Source organism: Sciurus vulgaris (assembly GCF_902686455.1).
Source record: "Sciurus vulgaris genome assembly, chromosome: 13".
NCBI classification, from domain to species: Eukaryota; Metazoa; Chordata; class Mammalia; order Rodentia; family Sciuridae; genus Sciurus; species Sciurus vulgaris.
Window position 1 is genome coordinate 71,796,650 of NC_136474.1, and position 16,624 is coordinate 71,813,273.

The window sequence follows — 16,624 nt, forward strand, 5'->3', positions numbered from 1 at the left end:
CTGGGGTGTGGCTCAGTGGTAGAGCACTTGCCTAGAACACGTGAGGCACTGGGTTTGATCCTCAGCATCACATAAAAGTAAATAAGACAAAGGTATTGTGTCCATCTACAGTTAAAATAATAAATAAATTCACCCAGGCACACAAGTCAGAAATCCTGAAGCCACCCTGGATTTCTCACTTCCCTCACCATCCCCATCTCTGTTCATATCAAATCCAGTAATCTATAATTTAAAAACAAAAATTTAAGTATTTCAAATCTGTTTTATTCTCCAACCTGAACTTCTGCTATAGCCTCTCAATGGTCTCCCTATTACTCTTGCCCTATTATTGCCCTATTATTCCAGTTCACTGTACAGACAGTAGTGGGAGTTTTAAAAAGCACAGATGGGACTATGTCGATCCCCTGCTTAAAATCCTTCAATAATGTCTCATTGCAAACAGACTAAAGCCCAGGGTCCTTCGCATGGCCTGTGGGGCTTGCTGTGGCCTCCCCCACCTACCCTGTCCACATGCCCAATCTCAAGTCACTTTCCCTACTGCGGACTGTGCTCCAGTCACAGCAGTTTGCTCTCATTTCCTAAAAAAAGGTCAAACTGTTTAAACTGCTTCCTGCTTCAGCCTCCACATGGAGATCCCACTGCCTGAATGGCCCCACACTTTTCACAGATTTTCTTCCACTCATTTGACAGGTCTCAACTAAATCTCGGTACAACAATGAAGCCATTTCCAGTCTCCCTATTAAATAAAGTGGGCTTCCTCCCACATTTCATCTCTGTCTCACCCCCCACCTTTTTTCTCCTTCCTATCATTTGCTGTAATTTTTAATCCTTTCCAACTGTTTGATCAGTCTTCCTCATCACAATATAATCTCCAAAGTGCCTGTCAGTTTTACTCATCACTGCATTTCTGACTTAAAATAAAATGGTCTAGCACCTCTCACAAAATGGTTACTGAATAAATCATTTTTTGGATGAACTTTGTATGCCCAGTATCCTGCCCTATAACTCAGGAAATAATACACACTGTCCTGGGAGATAACAGGGGCGATGGATGCATGCAGACCTTCTTCACAATATGTTTCTGGTAATAATGACAACTATTCATAAATGTAGGATGTACAGTATCTACATTATTTAAAATAGGTAACAGCAAATCACTTCATATTTGTGGGCCTCAGTTTCAAATGAAGGGGTTGAACTACATCAGGGCTTTTCAATATCAGTTCACTAACATTTTGGGCCAGAAAATGCTATTCCATAAAATAGAGGCGATATGGCAGCACCTTGACCTTTACCTACCAGATGCCAATAGCACCCTCCTTCAGTTATGATAACCAAGTGTCTCCAGGCATTGCTGAATGTTTCCTAGGAGGAAAAACTGTCCCCATCTGAGAACCACTGGACAAGACAACTTTGAAATATTAACATTCAAGTATTTTAAACTAAAAATACAAACACAAATGCCAAAGGTTTAAACTAAAATAATAGTGAATCATAAAATGCATCTAAGGAAAACTCTATTAACATTTAATTGAAGTCCCCAGAATACCTTTAATACCACATTGATGCAGTCATACTTTCATTAATTATTGAAAACATAAACTGAGTTTTTAAGGACTTTATGTTCCTCATGAAATAGAAATCTTCTAAGAATACTATAAACAAGTGATGAAATGACAAATTAAAACAGGAGATCTAAGAAAAGTTCAACACTACTACTTCTGGTTAGAATCAAAAGTGAAAAGCAAATATATTCCCATAGCTTAGTGAGCTGGTAAGAAATATTGAGAGTGATAAAATATTAAAGTTTTTATCCTTGAATTCAGAAATAAGATAAGGCTACTTTACTATCATCAGTTCTATTTATCACTACCACTAGAGATTCCAACAGTAAGAAAAAGAAAAATATAAGGATTAGATAGAGAGATGTACAATAGTCATTATTTATAGACAGTCCAAGTCAAGTGCCTATGTAGAAGATGCAATCCAAAAGATTCTATAAATATATCACTGAAATGATAGGAAATGTAAAAAGATTGCTGAATACAAGGTTAATACACAAAAACCCAACGGAACTTCTATGTATTAATAAAAATGAAAATAAAATTTAGTGAAGTACTATTTATAATAGCATCAAACAACATGAAATACAAGAATTATTTTAATAAAATGTCTAAAACTCATACTTTAAAAATATAAAACATGTATGAGATAATGTAAAAAAGAAAAACAAAATAAACAAATAAATTTCAAAGGCTAGAATACACATTATTGTTCAGATGCAGATTCTACCAGATCCATAGATTTAATAAAGTATCAAACTCCCAGCAGGCTTTTTTTTTTAATGTTGGATGGATATTAACAAGTTGATCCCAAAATTTACATGGAAATGAAAAGGATGAGAAACAGCCAAGATAATCTTAAAGAAAAATAAAGTTGAAGGACGTACACTGTCAGATATTAAGAATTATTGTAAAGCTATAGTATTCAAGACATTGTAGATAAATAATCTGGGAACAGAGTCACATATATAGTATATGGTTACTTAGTTTATGTCAGAAACACAACTACAATTCAGTGGGAGGGAAAGAATGGATCTTTTTTCCCACTATTTAGAAAAATTTGTTCTTTTTAAATATATATGACAATAGAGTATATTTTGACATATCATACATATGTGGAGTATAACTTATTCTAATTAGGATCCCATTCTTGAAGTTGTAAAGAATGGATCTTTGCAATAAAAATTGCTGAACTAAGTGCCTATGGGGAAAAAATGAACTCTGACCTCATACCATTCATAAAAACTCAAAGAGAGCAAGGTATAAGTGGTGCATGCCTGTAATCCCACCAGCTCAGAAGACTGAGGCAGGAGGATCTCAAGTTCAAAGCCAGTGTTAGCAACTCAGCAAGGCCCTAAGCAACTTAGTGAGACTCTGTCTCTAAATAAAATATATAAAAGGGTTGGGGATGTGGCTCAGTGGTTATGCACCACTGGGTTCAATCCCCAGTACCAAAAAAACAACCCTCAAGGAGATACTACATCTAATTGTTAATAAAGGTAAGATAATAAAGCTTATGGAAGAAAACACAAGAGACCCATCTTCATGTTCTTGGGGTAGACAAATTGTACTCCACCAAAATTAAGAACTTCAAGTTCTCATACTATTGAGAGAGTGAAGAGGGAAACCACAGGCAGGAATAAGACACCTTGAGTAGAACCGGATGTCGTGGCGCACACCTATAATCCCAGTGGGTTGGGAGGCTGAGGCAGGAGGATCCCAAGTTCAAAGCCAGCCTCAGCAACTTAGCGAGGCACCAAGCAACTCAGAGAGACCCTGTCTCTCTATAAAAAATACTTAAAAAAGGGCTGGGGGGTGTGACTCAGTGGTTGAATGCACCTGTGAGCCCCAGCACAAAATAAAAATAAAAATACCTCAAGTACATATATCCAATCAAAAGACTCACATTTATAAGACATAGAAAAACTTACAAATCAGTAGAAAAAGACAACCCAATTATAAAGGGTGAAAGATCTGACTGGGCACATCACAAAAGAAGACATCCAATGTCCATCAAGTATATGAAAGGTTTCAACACTACTTATCAGAGGAATACAAATTGAAACTCTATAGTACACCACTATCTATATCAAACAATAGCCATGATTACACAGACTCTTAGTATTCTGGGGAAAATGTGGAAAAACTGACTCTCATTTGTAGCTAGTGAAAATGTACAGTGTGGTAAGTTATCTTGGAAAACTGTTTGGCAGTATTTCCTAAAGCTAAACAATCACCTATCCTTTCCTCTAGCAATTTCACTTCCAGATCTATACCCAAGAGAACTGAATGCATATGTCTTCCAAAGACACGTAGAAGAATATACGTAGCAGCTTTATTCCTAACAGCAAAGCTGGAAACAATGCATGCCCAATAACAGCAGAACAAAATTTTTAAAATGCTACCATAGTGTGATTTCACTCCTATGAAGATCAAGAGCTGGCAACACTGATGGAAGTCAAGAGCAGTAGTCCCCTTGGAGAAAGAGTGGACAGAATGGCAAAGGGACCCCTCACGGATGCTGGAAATGTTCTCTATCATGAACCCAGTGGGGGTACACAGGTTATCTGTGTATAAAATTTTACTGAGTTGTATGCTTATAATTTGTATACTTTAGAAAGTTCAGTAAAGAATGTATTTTTGTGGCTTATTCCCCTGAAATCTTTCTTTAGAGAGTAGCAAAAGCTGCCTTAATCATAAAAGAATTTATCCCAAAATTATAAAGTATAAATGGTGGTGACTCTGCTATTCAACTTAATTTTGTATTTTTTGATTTTCAGATTTGTACATAAAATTCTTCTCTGGCATGTACTAATGAAATACTTACATACCTTAAGCACTTAAGTCTTAAAACAACTTCTCATCTCCAAAGTACTTTATTTTTATTGTCTGGACTTTTAATTAAGAAGATTGCATAGCAGTTAGCTCTTTCAAAAGTGGAAAAAGTCCACAGAAATATTTCTAATTTGAGCCCTTCTGCCACACTGTTTTGAATCCTCATGCAGGGGCTCTAAATACTCAGAAAAGATTCAGAAGTTACTATACAAATGTGGTAATAACAGAGACCATTTTCCTTCCCTCTCTCTTCTTCCTTTACTAAAGGATTAAATATACTGGAGTAATTAAACTTGCTATTTTTTTTTTTTAAGAAAGAGACACCCCCAAACAAGCAATCTAACATGCAACAGAAACCATTTATGATAAGAATGTCATCCCCAAACCCCCAAACCACAGAAATCTGTCTATCGCTGACTTCTGAAGGACCCTTAGACCCTCTAACAATAAGAGGAAAGACATCATTCACAAAGCTTCAAATCATTATTTTTAAACAGGCTTCCCTGTGCATTTAATGTGACAGTTGTGATGCCCTTTATTTTCAGACAAAGTCATTCTAATAGGCTCCTCTAGAAGCTGATGATCAGTTGCTTTTAATTTAGGAAAGAAAGTCCTTGATCTTTTTCTAGGTTAAGCAATTCTATGCAATGTTTTCTCAAAACTCTTGTGACTTGGTAACTATATTTCTAGGGGGCAAAAATAAGGTAAAAATACATATACTGATCAATCAACAGTTCTCAGTAATTCAAAACTAACTCCAAGAACCAGAATACAAACAACAATAGGAAACTCATGGTCAAACAATTTATTTGTTTTTTTTTAATGGGATATGCTATAGGAATAAAAAATGTTTTGAATAATATTTAAGAGTACAGAAAACATGCATAATATATATTGTTGGGTTGGTAAAATGCAGGTCACCACCTAGTCTACACAGAGTTTACATTTTTGTATGTATATGTATGTGCATAGAAACACATAAACTAATTATGTGCTAAAATATTAACAGTGATACTCTTTAGGTGACAGGATTAGGTACTTTTTTTAGTTTATTTTTTTTGAATACTAAAACATTTCCATAATGAAGTCATATTATTTTTGTGATTATTTTTTAGTCTTAATACCAAGTTCAGGTAAAATTATTAAGAAATCTCTTTGTCTACATAGTCTTCCTCCTAATTGTATCATTAAATTTAATTTATGATTGGTCTATTACTCAGATGCTCCAGCTTTGGGTTTCTCATTCAGATCAGAAGATTTTTAAAGAGAGCATGCTATAAGCTAGTAATATTGCTGTGAAAATCAATGAGCTGAGTTAGGATATTCATACTGATGAATTACCTAGTATTCTTAGGGTTGCAGTTGCAGATTGATGAACATAAGTAGTATAAAATCTGCAAAATAATTCTGTATCACATTTAGGGCTACCTACATATATGTATTATAAGTATAAAGAAATACATGTAAATGAGAACACTAAATTCAAAATTCTATTTCTTATGGATCATGGATAATTGGGGAGGTATTTTAAGAGATATCAAATGTATTGATATTTTCTATTTCTTAAAGTGGCTGATAGGTTTGTGAACATTCACTATATTATTCTTCCTATCTTTTAGCATTAGGTAAAAGGAAAAAAGCTACCAAGGGCTCTTAGTGTTTGAATGTTTTAGACAATCCAAACTCAAATCATATTTATTCCTATAAACGGTTCCCATTCTTTCCCAAGATAGATTCTTTAAAATCATTCTCAATTTGTTCAGGCATCCAAGACCTATCTGTACACGTAGTTTGCACAATATAGATGCACTGTACTGTGCACTTTTGGAGGTGTTTGCCCATTAAAAACACAGTAAAAAAGAGGCAGTGAAATATGAAGGCTGACTGTCTGCCTTAATGCAACATGCCCCTGAAACTGGCACTCGAGGCAGCTACCAACGGGCTTTAACATCAGCGTTTATTCTCATTATCAACATGAAGAGTAATTTAATCGTTGGTTCATTTGAGATGTCTATATTTGCCACATACAATCCAAACAGCTGCTGTCACTGGATGAAAGTCACAGTCTCTGTGGAAACATCAATATGCAAAGAAGGGCGAGACCTAAAATCCTTGTTAACTCTCCACCCAGCTGTTAAGTGCATTTGTGAAATTAGAGTTGACCTATAAGTACACTGTAATGCTTTAAAATGTGGTGTGTGAAAAAATCAATATTAGGAAAGTGTACTAATTAGACAGCATCCGAGCAATTACAAAGCCAGTATTATGTCAACATACATTTTATTACCCTGAGCGAAGCATTCATCTAAGACAGAGACCTCCCAACTTCCTATTAAATATGTCCTTCCCAAATTATGAGCTAAAATCAATCAATACCTTCTCCTTGAATTCTGTGGTTAAAAGAATGAATAAAAGGTAGCGGGGGTAAATTCAGAAGTAAGAAACAGTGCATTATGATACAGGTTCTGTATTTCAAATGAATACTGACTTAACTTTGGTAGAGTTGTAGGCCTTATTTGGGGAGCAGATAGGAATTCTCTAAGAAACTAAAGCAAGATAATGGAAGTAGGTGAAGCAAAAGAAATTTTAAAGTCATACTTTTTAAAATTTTTGGTACAGGGGATTGAATCCAGGGGTGCTTTAACACTGAGCTACATCCACAGCCCTTTCTATTTTTAATTTTGAGATAGGGTCTCACTAAGTTGCTTAGGGGCTCACTAAGTTGCTGAAGCTGGCCTCAAATTTGTCATCTTCCTGACTAAGCCTCCCGAGTCACTGGGATTACAGGTATGTGCTACCATATCTAGCTAATACCTTATACTTTTTTTTTACGTGTGTGTGCAGTGCTGGGGATTAGAACCTAGGGCCTTGTACTTGTGAGGCAAGCACTCTATCAACTGAGCTATAACCCCAGCCCACCATATACTCTTAAAGCATATTTTGGAGCAATCTGGCATAGCAGTGGATGTCCAGGCAATAACTATAGTAAATTAGTTTTAAACAAATGCTGAGTAGCACACTGACTGAGAGAATCACAAATGAAAGTACATTAAGTAATTGTGGTTTCCATTAACTGAGGCTCAAAAGTGACTATGCACACAGGGAATAAAGGTGGCTGTCCTCAAAGTGCGATTTTTGGCCACATAGATTTTACACGAGTATCACCATTTTTAAGATCTCAGCAAACAACGTGGCCACATGTGTAAAACTGGTATTGTGCTCTTAAGTGTCCTACAAATATTCTGATTGTAGGATATATACACGACTAAATGAATTCTACAAAAATATAAGGAAGGATGATTCTTGCAGCTCCTTGTTCTGGTACGAAAAATGGAATTTTAAAAATAATATTCTTGTAGTTAAATACTAAAAGATTACTATGCTATTAAAAAATTTTTAAACTATCTCAACATATCCCTATGCAACATTTTGGACTATTTTCTTGTCATAAATTCAAAGATAAGTTACAGTATTTTGTGGTTTGACAAGACATAAAAGCCAAGATATGGAAACTTCAAGGAAGAAAGTCACAATTTTACTTGCAGATCTGCAAATAAATTCTGATCCAAATTATCTTAGGGAATATGAGAACATGTATACAGTCTTCCTTTTGGAAGTAGCAGCAAGAAGTGCACATAGGTGAAATGCACACATCTAACAGATTTACACATCTTATGTGTTAACTTGCTTCTACCAACAGCCAATGGAGTATCTCCACTTGGAGGTCTCACAGGCCAAATGGCCCCAACTACTCATCATTTCCCAGAGCTCAGACGGAGTGCTTGCTCTCTCACTTGCTGAAGCTAGAAAGCTGATGTTCTTAACTCACTCTTCCTCACCCCCCACAACCCAACTATCCAGCAAGTCATGTGGAAACTATCGAAATCTGTTTTTCTTCACCCCTACTGCCACTATTCCAGTTCAGATTATCATTATCACTCATTGAATAATTGCTTTGAAAGTACAGTCATATGTGCAGTTCTTTTCCATAGCCTGGATTCTCACTGGAGGGAGAATCACATCTACTATTCTTAGGTTAGTCCAGATACTATGTACCGAGATTAGCATAGTCAGTGGAGAATCACAGGAGTAATAATACAAGATAAAACTGCTAGCTTTAAGAGTTAAAATTTGGGGCTAGGGTTGTAGCTTGCTTAGCATGTGTGAGGCATTGGGTTCAATCCTCGGCACCACATAAAAATATAATAAAATAAAGGTATTGTGTCCATCTACAACTAAAAGAAAATACTAAAAAAAGTTGAGGGATGGGAATGTGGCTCAGTGATAGAGTGCTTGACTAGCAAGTGTGAGGTACTGAGTTCAATTCTCAGCACCACACATAAATAAATAAAATAAAAGTCCATTCACAACTAAAAAATATAAAAAAAAAGTCATCTCACTATTAAAAAAGTGTTGAAATTTTATTATGAATTTCTGCTCCAGAATATTGATTCTATAAACCACAAAAACCCCAATGATCATCACATTTTAACATATTGATTAAAAAAAACACAACTAAGATATTAAACAATATTATTTGATGCTGACTTTGAAATAATTTGAAGGTATCTGTCCTTATGCACAATCTAGGCAGCCAGAAAGTAAAGCACACAAAACCTTATGTGAGGGCTGGGGAGATAGCTCAGTTGGTAGAGTGCTTGCCTTGCATGTTCAAGGCCCTGGGTTCGATCCCCAGCACCGCAAAAAACAAAAACAACAACAACAAAAAAAACCTTATGTGAAAAAGACCTAAGAGGAAAAAAATGGGAGTGTATGACTAGATGAAAAAATAAAGAAGTATATTTACCGGAATGCTTGGTTCAGAATTTGATAATGAAAATGTTCTGGTGCCAGTCCTATGACCACAGCATTAGGATCATTTGTTTGTACTCCTAGGATTAGAAAAAATATAATTGTTAAAAAATGCAAAATTAAAGGCAATGCCACATTTCATAATAAAGTAGTATTAAGTAACTAAGTGGCCATTTTTGCTGAGCCATAATCTGAAGTTTAAGAGATTATCTTGCCAATGTATAGTTGGAAGTGAAAGAGAAAGAAACAGAGACAAGGGGGTAGAAAGGGCTACTAATATTTTTCCACATTCCTTGTACATGATCTTATAGCTACTCGGTAACTGAATTGAAAATGGTAACTTGATGTTCTCAAACAAGTAATTTCTAACTTCAAAATGCTTGACTGGTTACAATCAACAAGAACAGCCCTACGAACTATCAGATCAATAGCAACTGATGAGGAATTGCGAATCTTAGAGGCAAGGGAAATTAGACTTTCTAATTGACACGGTTGAGGTTAACACACAATGAATATGGAAAGCACTGCACATTCTATGGTTTTATACATGAGGCCTCATCTATTTTTAGTTTCACACATTTTATAATTAAAACACTTTGTACGGCCTTGGTATCTGACAATAGGACATCAGATATGACAACTGAACATGCACACTCACCACATGGCTTTTCAAAGTCTAACTAAAAGTTCTATGGATTATCCATATGCCAATTTCTGTTTGCCTCTGTATTGCCTGGAGATACCCAAGCTTTCCAATTTCCTCCTTACTTGTTACCACAAGTACTGAGAAATTGGTTAAAGTTTGTTGAAGGAACAAAGTAAAATTATTGACTCTAGTAAGAACTAAAAGGTTTTGGGTATGCATTTTTGTATGTGTGTTAATTCTGTATCTACAACTAGAGTAAAGATGCTCAATATTGGCAAAATTATCTCCATTCCCTTCAAAATTCATCTACCTTGGCTATTTTTATATATATAAAAGTGCTGCAAGTATAGTCCTAGACTGAATGAAAATTATTTCTTCCAGACCTAGAATTCTGCTTATATGTCACAATTCTAACTCAACTGTGGAAACAGAATCTTAATATTCCTCACCTACCTGAAGTCAAGAAGAGAGAAATCAGATTAAAACATTGTTCTAGGGGTAGGGGGGAAGGGGAAAAAAATAACAGAATGAATCAAACAAGATTACCCTATGTAAATTTATGATTACACAAATGATATGCCTTTACTCCATGTACAGAGAAACAACATGTATCTCATTTGTTTACAATAAAAAAAAAATAGATTAAAAAAAACAAAACGCATTGTTCTACAGTCCTTCAGCTTGTCCAGAAACATAAATATGTAGATTGCAGGAGATATTTGTCATTTTTAGTTGCCCAGTAACTGCATGCCAATCTCACAACTGGAGAACTCACCAGCTCATTTGGAGTGCTGAGGGGTGGAGCTTCCTCTCACAACAGAGGCTGAGGATGCTGGAGGTTTTCTATACTCCCTTGCAGCTAAGGGTGCTGAATGGAGGTTCTGCCAATCTGAAACCCCTACCTAGAGCTTTGAATTGGGAGGCAGTAACACAAATGGGAAGATTCCAAGGCAGCAGTGCCAGTGGGGTGAACATGGCCCTTTACAGAAGTCACCCCTTAGCAGGGTCATCATTGGCACCTTGTCAGTTCTGTGGGCAATGGTATACATTGTGGGCTGCACAGTCCTTAAGACTAACTCCAGCTGTCCTTGGCAGTTCAGTGGGTCAGCTAAACAGCTTTTTGTTTGTCTGTCTGTCATGGAAATTTCCAAAACATATAAGTAGAGAGACTGGTATTATAAGTCTTGGTGCAACCATCAATATTTGTCAATCATCCCTACAATTTTTTTTGGAAGTATTTTAAAAACAAATACCAGATAGTATATCATTTTACTCCTTCATACTTCAGTATGTGTCTAATCAATAAAGACTTTTTAAAAACTTTAACATAACATAAAAAAGTCAATAATTTTTTAACATTACCCAATACACAGTCCATATTTGAATTTCCCCAAATGTCTTTTAACTTTGGTATATTAAACTGGCATCCCAACCAGGCCCAATGTTGCATTTGATTTTTATCTCTTATTTCTCTTTCTAAAATATTACTCTTCCCCTTTAATGGTACAATAAGATCATTAATCCTGGAGAAAGCTCCATGTTCTGGATTTGGTTGATTACTTATAGTATAATTTGCTCCTTTACCCTGATCTTTCCTATATGCTGGTAATTAGATCTAGAGTCTTCATTGATTCACATCCAATTTTGGGGCAATTTATTTCATAGCCAGTGCTGTACATTTCTTACTATATTACATCGTAAAGCACAAGAATTCTGGTTATTCGTCTTCTAGTGATGTTAAGGTTGATGGCTAGATTCAAGTGGTGTCAGCCTGATGTCTCCATTTTGATGATATCACCTATTTCCGTGCCAAATGTTGGCATTCTACTTCTGTCATTCCTTTTGCATTTCCTAGCTGGAATACTCTCAACAAATATTTGGTCACCCTAAAATACAGCTCAAATAGGGAAGACTATAGACAAATTCTTAAATTTCACTCTTAATTTATCAGCTTTCAGAATAATGAGTTACTGCCCTTGCAGTCTCTAACAGTGAGCCATGAGTTTCGTGGGGCTGAACATCTCTTTGAACTCATGGTTTTTTATATATGTTTATCAATCTCCACAATCATTCTTTTTGATGCTCAAATTATCATTTCAGGTTGGCTCCAGAGTTCTTTAGATGTGACCTCATCAATCTGAGTAGTTTCCTTACTTACATAAAAAGCTAAGCAAGAACTATAGTGGGAAATAATAGTAGACACCACTGTCTGAACACTGGGTAGTCACTGTTTCAAAGTGTTCTCAGTGGAAGGTCTAGATGATACGTATTTTTTCAGGAAAAGAATAAAGGAGTTGGGAATGAAACTTCAAGGCAATTAGCAATACTCAGCTTTTAATTTACTTGATTTTTATATTTGTATCTCCTTTTTATTATTAATTTTTTATACTTCTTCTTACTTACATTTAAAATTTTGAGTCCTAACAAAACTAACGGTTACTACTTTGTTTTATCCATATCTACAATTTTAAAAATTACAATACCATTATTACTAATAACAAGAAGACTACTAAACATAGTTCAAGCTTTCTCTGTAGTTGTTTTGTCCTTAAAAATTTATCCCAAAGTGAATGAACATGTCAAAACACTGTCAAGTCATATGAAGTAATTCTTTTTTGAGTGGTTCTGTCACCAACTTAATGTAGGGTTAAGTTCATTTTAGAGAAGTTTCTTCTCCTGACCTCCACCTTCCTTGCCCTTTAGGTGACCATTTTTATTAGTCTTTCATTTATCTTTCTTTGGCTTCCTTTTACCAATATAAGACAAATGCGCATATATATATATATATATATATATGTATGTATTCATATGTATTCAATTTCCCTCTCATTTTTCTACACAGAAAATGATAAGGTTTTCTATACTTCACTTTTTCACAGTATAGCCTATGAAGATCACTCCTTATCAAGAGAGAGAATTCTGTCATTATTTCTTTGCTACAAAGCTTTCCATTTTGTGTCTACATCATAGTTTATTCAACCAGTCCCTTCCAATGAACATTTGCATTGTTTTCAATCTTTTGTTATTATAAATAAAGCTATAATGCATAACCTTGTTCATATGTCATTGTATAGTTTTGTAACTATATCTCAGAGATAGATTCCTCCAGTCACTGTTTCATATGCAATTCTGTTAACTCCATAGGAGTTGTGTTATTTTATATTCCCATCAGTAGTCAGATTCTTCTAATACGTTTATTATCAGTTAATTCAGCCAAAGTTGGTTTCTGTTTCTTACAAGTAAAAATTCTAATTGACACACTGTAAAAATTCCATTTAGTACAATTTTGGAGTTCTTATTCTACCTTATATCCACATTAAGCTTCCCTAATCTTTTATCTGTAAAGTTATCACATGACGTTTTTAGTGAACATATTTATATCTATTTTTCTGTGTCATTCCACTCTGAGTATCAGCTACAAAAAAAGAAGCCATGTGGCAAAGCTTCATAAAACTATCACATTTTTCTAGTCTGTTTTTTGAAAGCAATTTTATTTTTTCTTGGTTGAAAAATACTTTTCATTGCAAAATCTCTGTACTATCCAGCATGACATCTATTTTTAAATGAGATCTTGGTTCACCTTACTTAATTGAGTTTAGAGAGTGGCTCTTTGACTGAGGGTTATAATACTCAAAATAATTCTGACATGTGTGTTTTTTTATTTTCAAACTCGGGGGTCAGGATCCATTAGTAGATGATGAATCAAATTTGGAGGGCTCTAAATAGCATGAAAACAGAGCGTACCTCATACAGTATTATTATTTAACATGAAAACAGACACACACACACACACACAGAGACAGGATTACTATGTAATTTTTCCCCCTTATTGTAGATTATGGTCAAAAAAGTTTGAGAAACACCGATTCAGATTTAAACTCCTTATCCATACTGTTGACCATTTCAATAACAACAGATGGAAATCAGAATAAATACTCCTTATGAATGATTTATAAGTAGGTATGAAAGACTCATTTTTAAAATCTTTCCAACTTTCTCCCACCTTTGAAATCAGGTAATGCCTGATCTTTCCAACTTTTTCCCACCTTTGAAATCAGGTAATGCCCGATCATCAACCAGCAGCATAGGCCTGACTTGCTTCTGCTCTACTAAACTTCTGGCTGCAGTCAGAGATGTGAATATTTCATCTTCAGAGATATCAAACTCCAGTTTTTTCAACCTTTCCAATAGATCTTGCTTGCTCTCTTTGGTTGTATTGGTCACAAACCTAACAATTACAGAAGAACCACGTAACCTGGAAAAGGAAAATTCAGAAGTCAGTGGGAAATTTTTAACATCCTACTACCATAAAATCTTCGAATTTGGTAGAACTATGCCAAATGTTAGAAATAAAAGATGTTACTATTTTCATGGATAAAAAGCTTTTTAGTTTTTGTTTTTTCTTTTGCCTGGAATGCTTATAAATATGTACACCCTGTGGGCATTACCACCTCTAAAAACTGCAAAGTCAAACAGAAAAGTCTACTTCTACCTTTTTTTGAGGACTTCTGTACTTCATCTTCACTGCAAGCTTTGATAAACAAATGAAACACCACACTGTCCTCACAGAATATAAGAGGTGAACACAGTTATCTTAGAGATTAGCCACTGGTGCAATCTTCTCTTGGTAAAAATGTAAAAACTGAGGCCTAAAAAGTGACTTGCTAGCTTTATACAGCTGGGGAGCAGGAAGGCTGAGACAGGAATCTTCTGTGTCTTGTAACAGTGATTGCCTATATTAAGAGAACAGATGCCTCAGGATTTTATTAGAGACTGGCTAAGCCCTAATGAGTTATTAAATTTATAAACAGAAACTACCTGGATAGCTCAAAGAGATATTCTCTTTTTATACAGCAAAAGGGATTCCACACTTGAACAACTTATGTGCAAGATTGTTTTGATTCCATGGCCTGCTTTTGAAACATACTAGCATGATATCAAAGAAAGAATTCATTTAACCTTCTTTAAAACTGAAAAAAATTTTCTTGGTTTTATAATGTTTTGATTAAAAACCTAAAAATTGAATTTAGTTACAATTTTTTTTAGTTATCAATGGACTTTATTTTTTATGTATTTATTTATATGTAGTGCTGAGGATCGAACCCAGGGACTCATATATGCCAGGCAAGTGCTCTACTACAGAGCTATAACTCCAAACCCTAGAATTCTTTATTAACACCCTGTTGCTTTTTATTTTATACCTGTCCCCAAAAGCCATATGGCATGAAAGTACTAACTAAGCAAATAGAACAGAAGCGATTTCTATGTATTCACCCAAAGAACATTAAATAAATTTATATGATTAAATAATTCACTGTAACAATGATTACCTCTAATATCTGTGTGGCAGCTTTTCTGCAAAACACATTAAATCTGGTGGTTTGTCTCACAAAAGAAATTCATTACTTCAACATAGCTATTAGCCTAAAAATGAGTAAGTATAAATATGAAATAACCACATCATTTTTAATGAGTTTCTTTAAAAAACTTTTACTAGTCCCTAACTTTCCTTAGTCTGTTTGTTTCTATAGAAACCAAACTGGCAGTACCAGTACAGTGACTTCTCTGGGAGGGAAACCTGCCAGCTCCTATGACATAAGAATGGATAGGTTCCTGCCCCTAAAGAATGGCAGGCTCAGAGTTTACAGAGCCACTTCAGAGATGTCACTGTTCACCAGAAACACTTCTCTTTCAGTCCACAGCAGAGAGCTCATTTTTAAAGTAGTATGAGCACTGCCCATAGGAGCAGACTCATCAACAGAAATCCACCTTTATTCCCAGAAAGCCTGACTCTGAGCAAGAGCACGTCAAGCAGTTGTGTCTGATTTTCTTTAGGCTTTAACCAATACACTGTCCATCATTCTTCTACTTGTAAAATGTCATCATAACTCCTAATACACCAATTTGTTTATATTTCTTGGTTCTCCAAATGGAAAGAAAGCTCTCTGAGAGAGTGCAAAGTCTGTGTCAGTCTTTTGCCCTAACTCCTGGCACTGTGATACTTGGCATCAGATTTTCTTATTAACAGCACACAGTGAACATTTTAAGGTTGGAAAATGATAAGCACCAAATGCTAAGTACTGGTGATTTTGACATTTTTTTTCTTTTAGGATGAAGAAGCTTAATGCCAGTTATTTATTCTGTTATGCTGATATTTTTTCAGGATAACTAGAAGCAAACTGACACATTCTGTTCACATTAGCATGTTATTACTGTGTATCCCCAGTATGTGTAAAACTCCAAGTCCTATAATCAAACAATTTGAGCACATTCAGTGTTGGATGTTAGGTAAAGCTGGAGGAGGCAGAAAATGCCTGTTGTGTGATTGTGTTTCCCTCTGATTCCAGGATTTATTTGTGACTTTTCCAATGCTACTTATTTCACATTTTATATTCTTGAGCTTTCATTTCTGAATTTACATTACTGACTTAGAAAGATATACACAAAGAACAAAGGGATTAGAGCAAAAGGCTGGACGTAATAAAGTAAACCTTTATGTTCTAAGGATATTACAATGCATACATCTTCTAGCTAAACCCAAGGCAGTTCCTGGATATATGGTAAGCTGGTGAGATGCCATCTTAAGGCCGTCCATTTAGCTAATGATCTGCCTTGGTAAAATGGCACTTACAAACATATTTGTCAGCTGAACCTGGAGGATAGCTTGCCTTTTAAGAGCTTCCTGTGCGCCTGGCACAGCTGCATCTTCAATATGAAGTGTGCCATTGAGATCTACCAAAACAGCTTTTAATGCACGGCGTACTGCCAT

The 16,624-nt window shown here is 35.2% G+C and overlaps 1 protein-coding gene across 1 annotated transcript in view; it reads right to left on the minus strand.

Moving 5' to 3' along the window:
- HDHD2 (haloacid dehalogenase like hydrolase domain containing 2) overlaps window positions 1-16,624 on the minus strand; it is a gene marked incomplete at its 5' end in the record, with an annotated part of 28,054 nt that extends 11,430 nt beyond the window's left edge. The window contains 3 exons of the mRNA XM_079108804.1: window positions 9,205-9,289; window positions 13,902-14,110; window positions 16,524-16,624. Of these exons, the coding sequence (XP_078964930.1) occupies window positions 9,205-9,289; window positions 13,902-14,110; window positions 16,524-16,624 (395 nt within the window). The remainder of the gene's footprint in view (window positions 1-9,204; window positions 9,290-13,901; window positions 14,111-16,523) is intronic.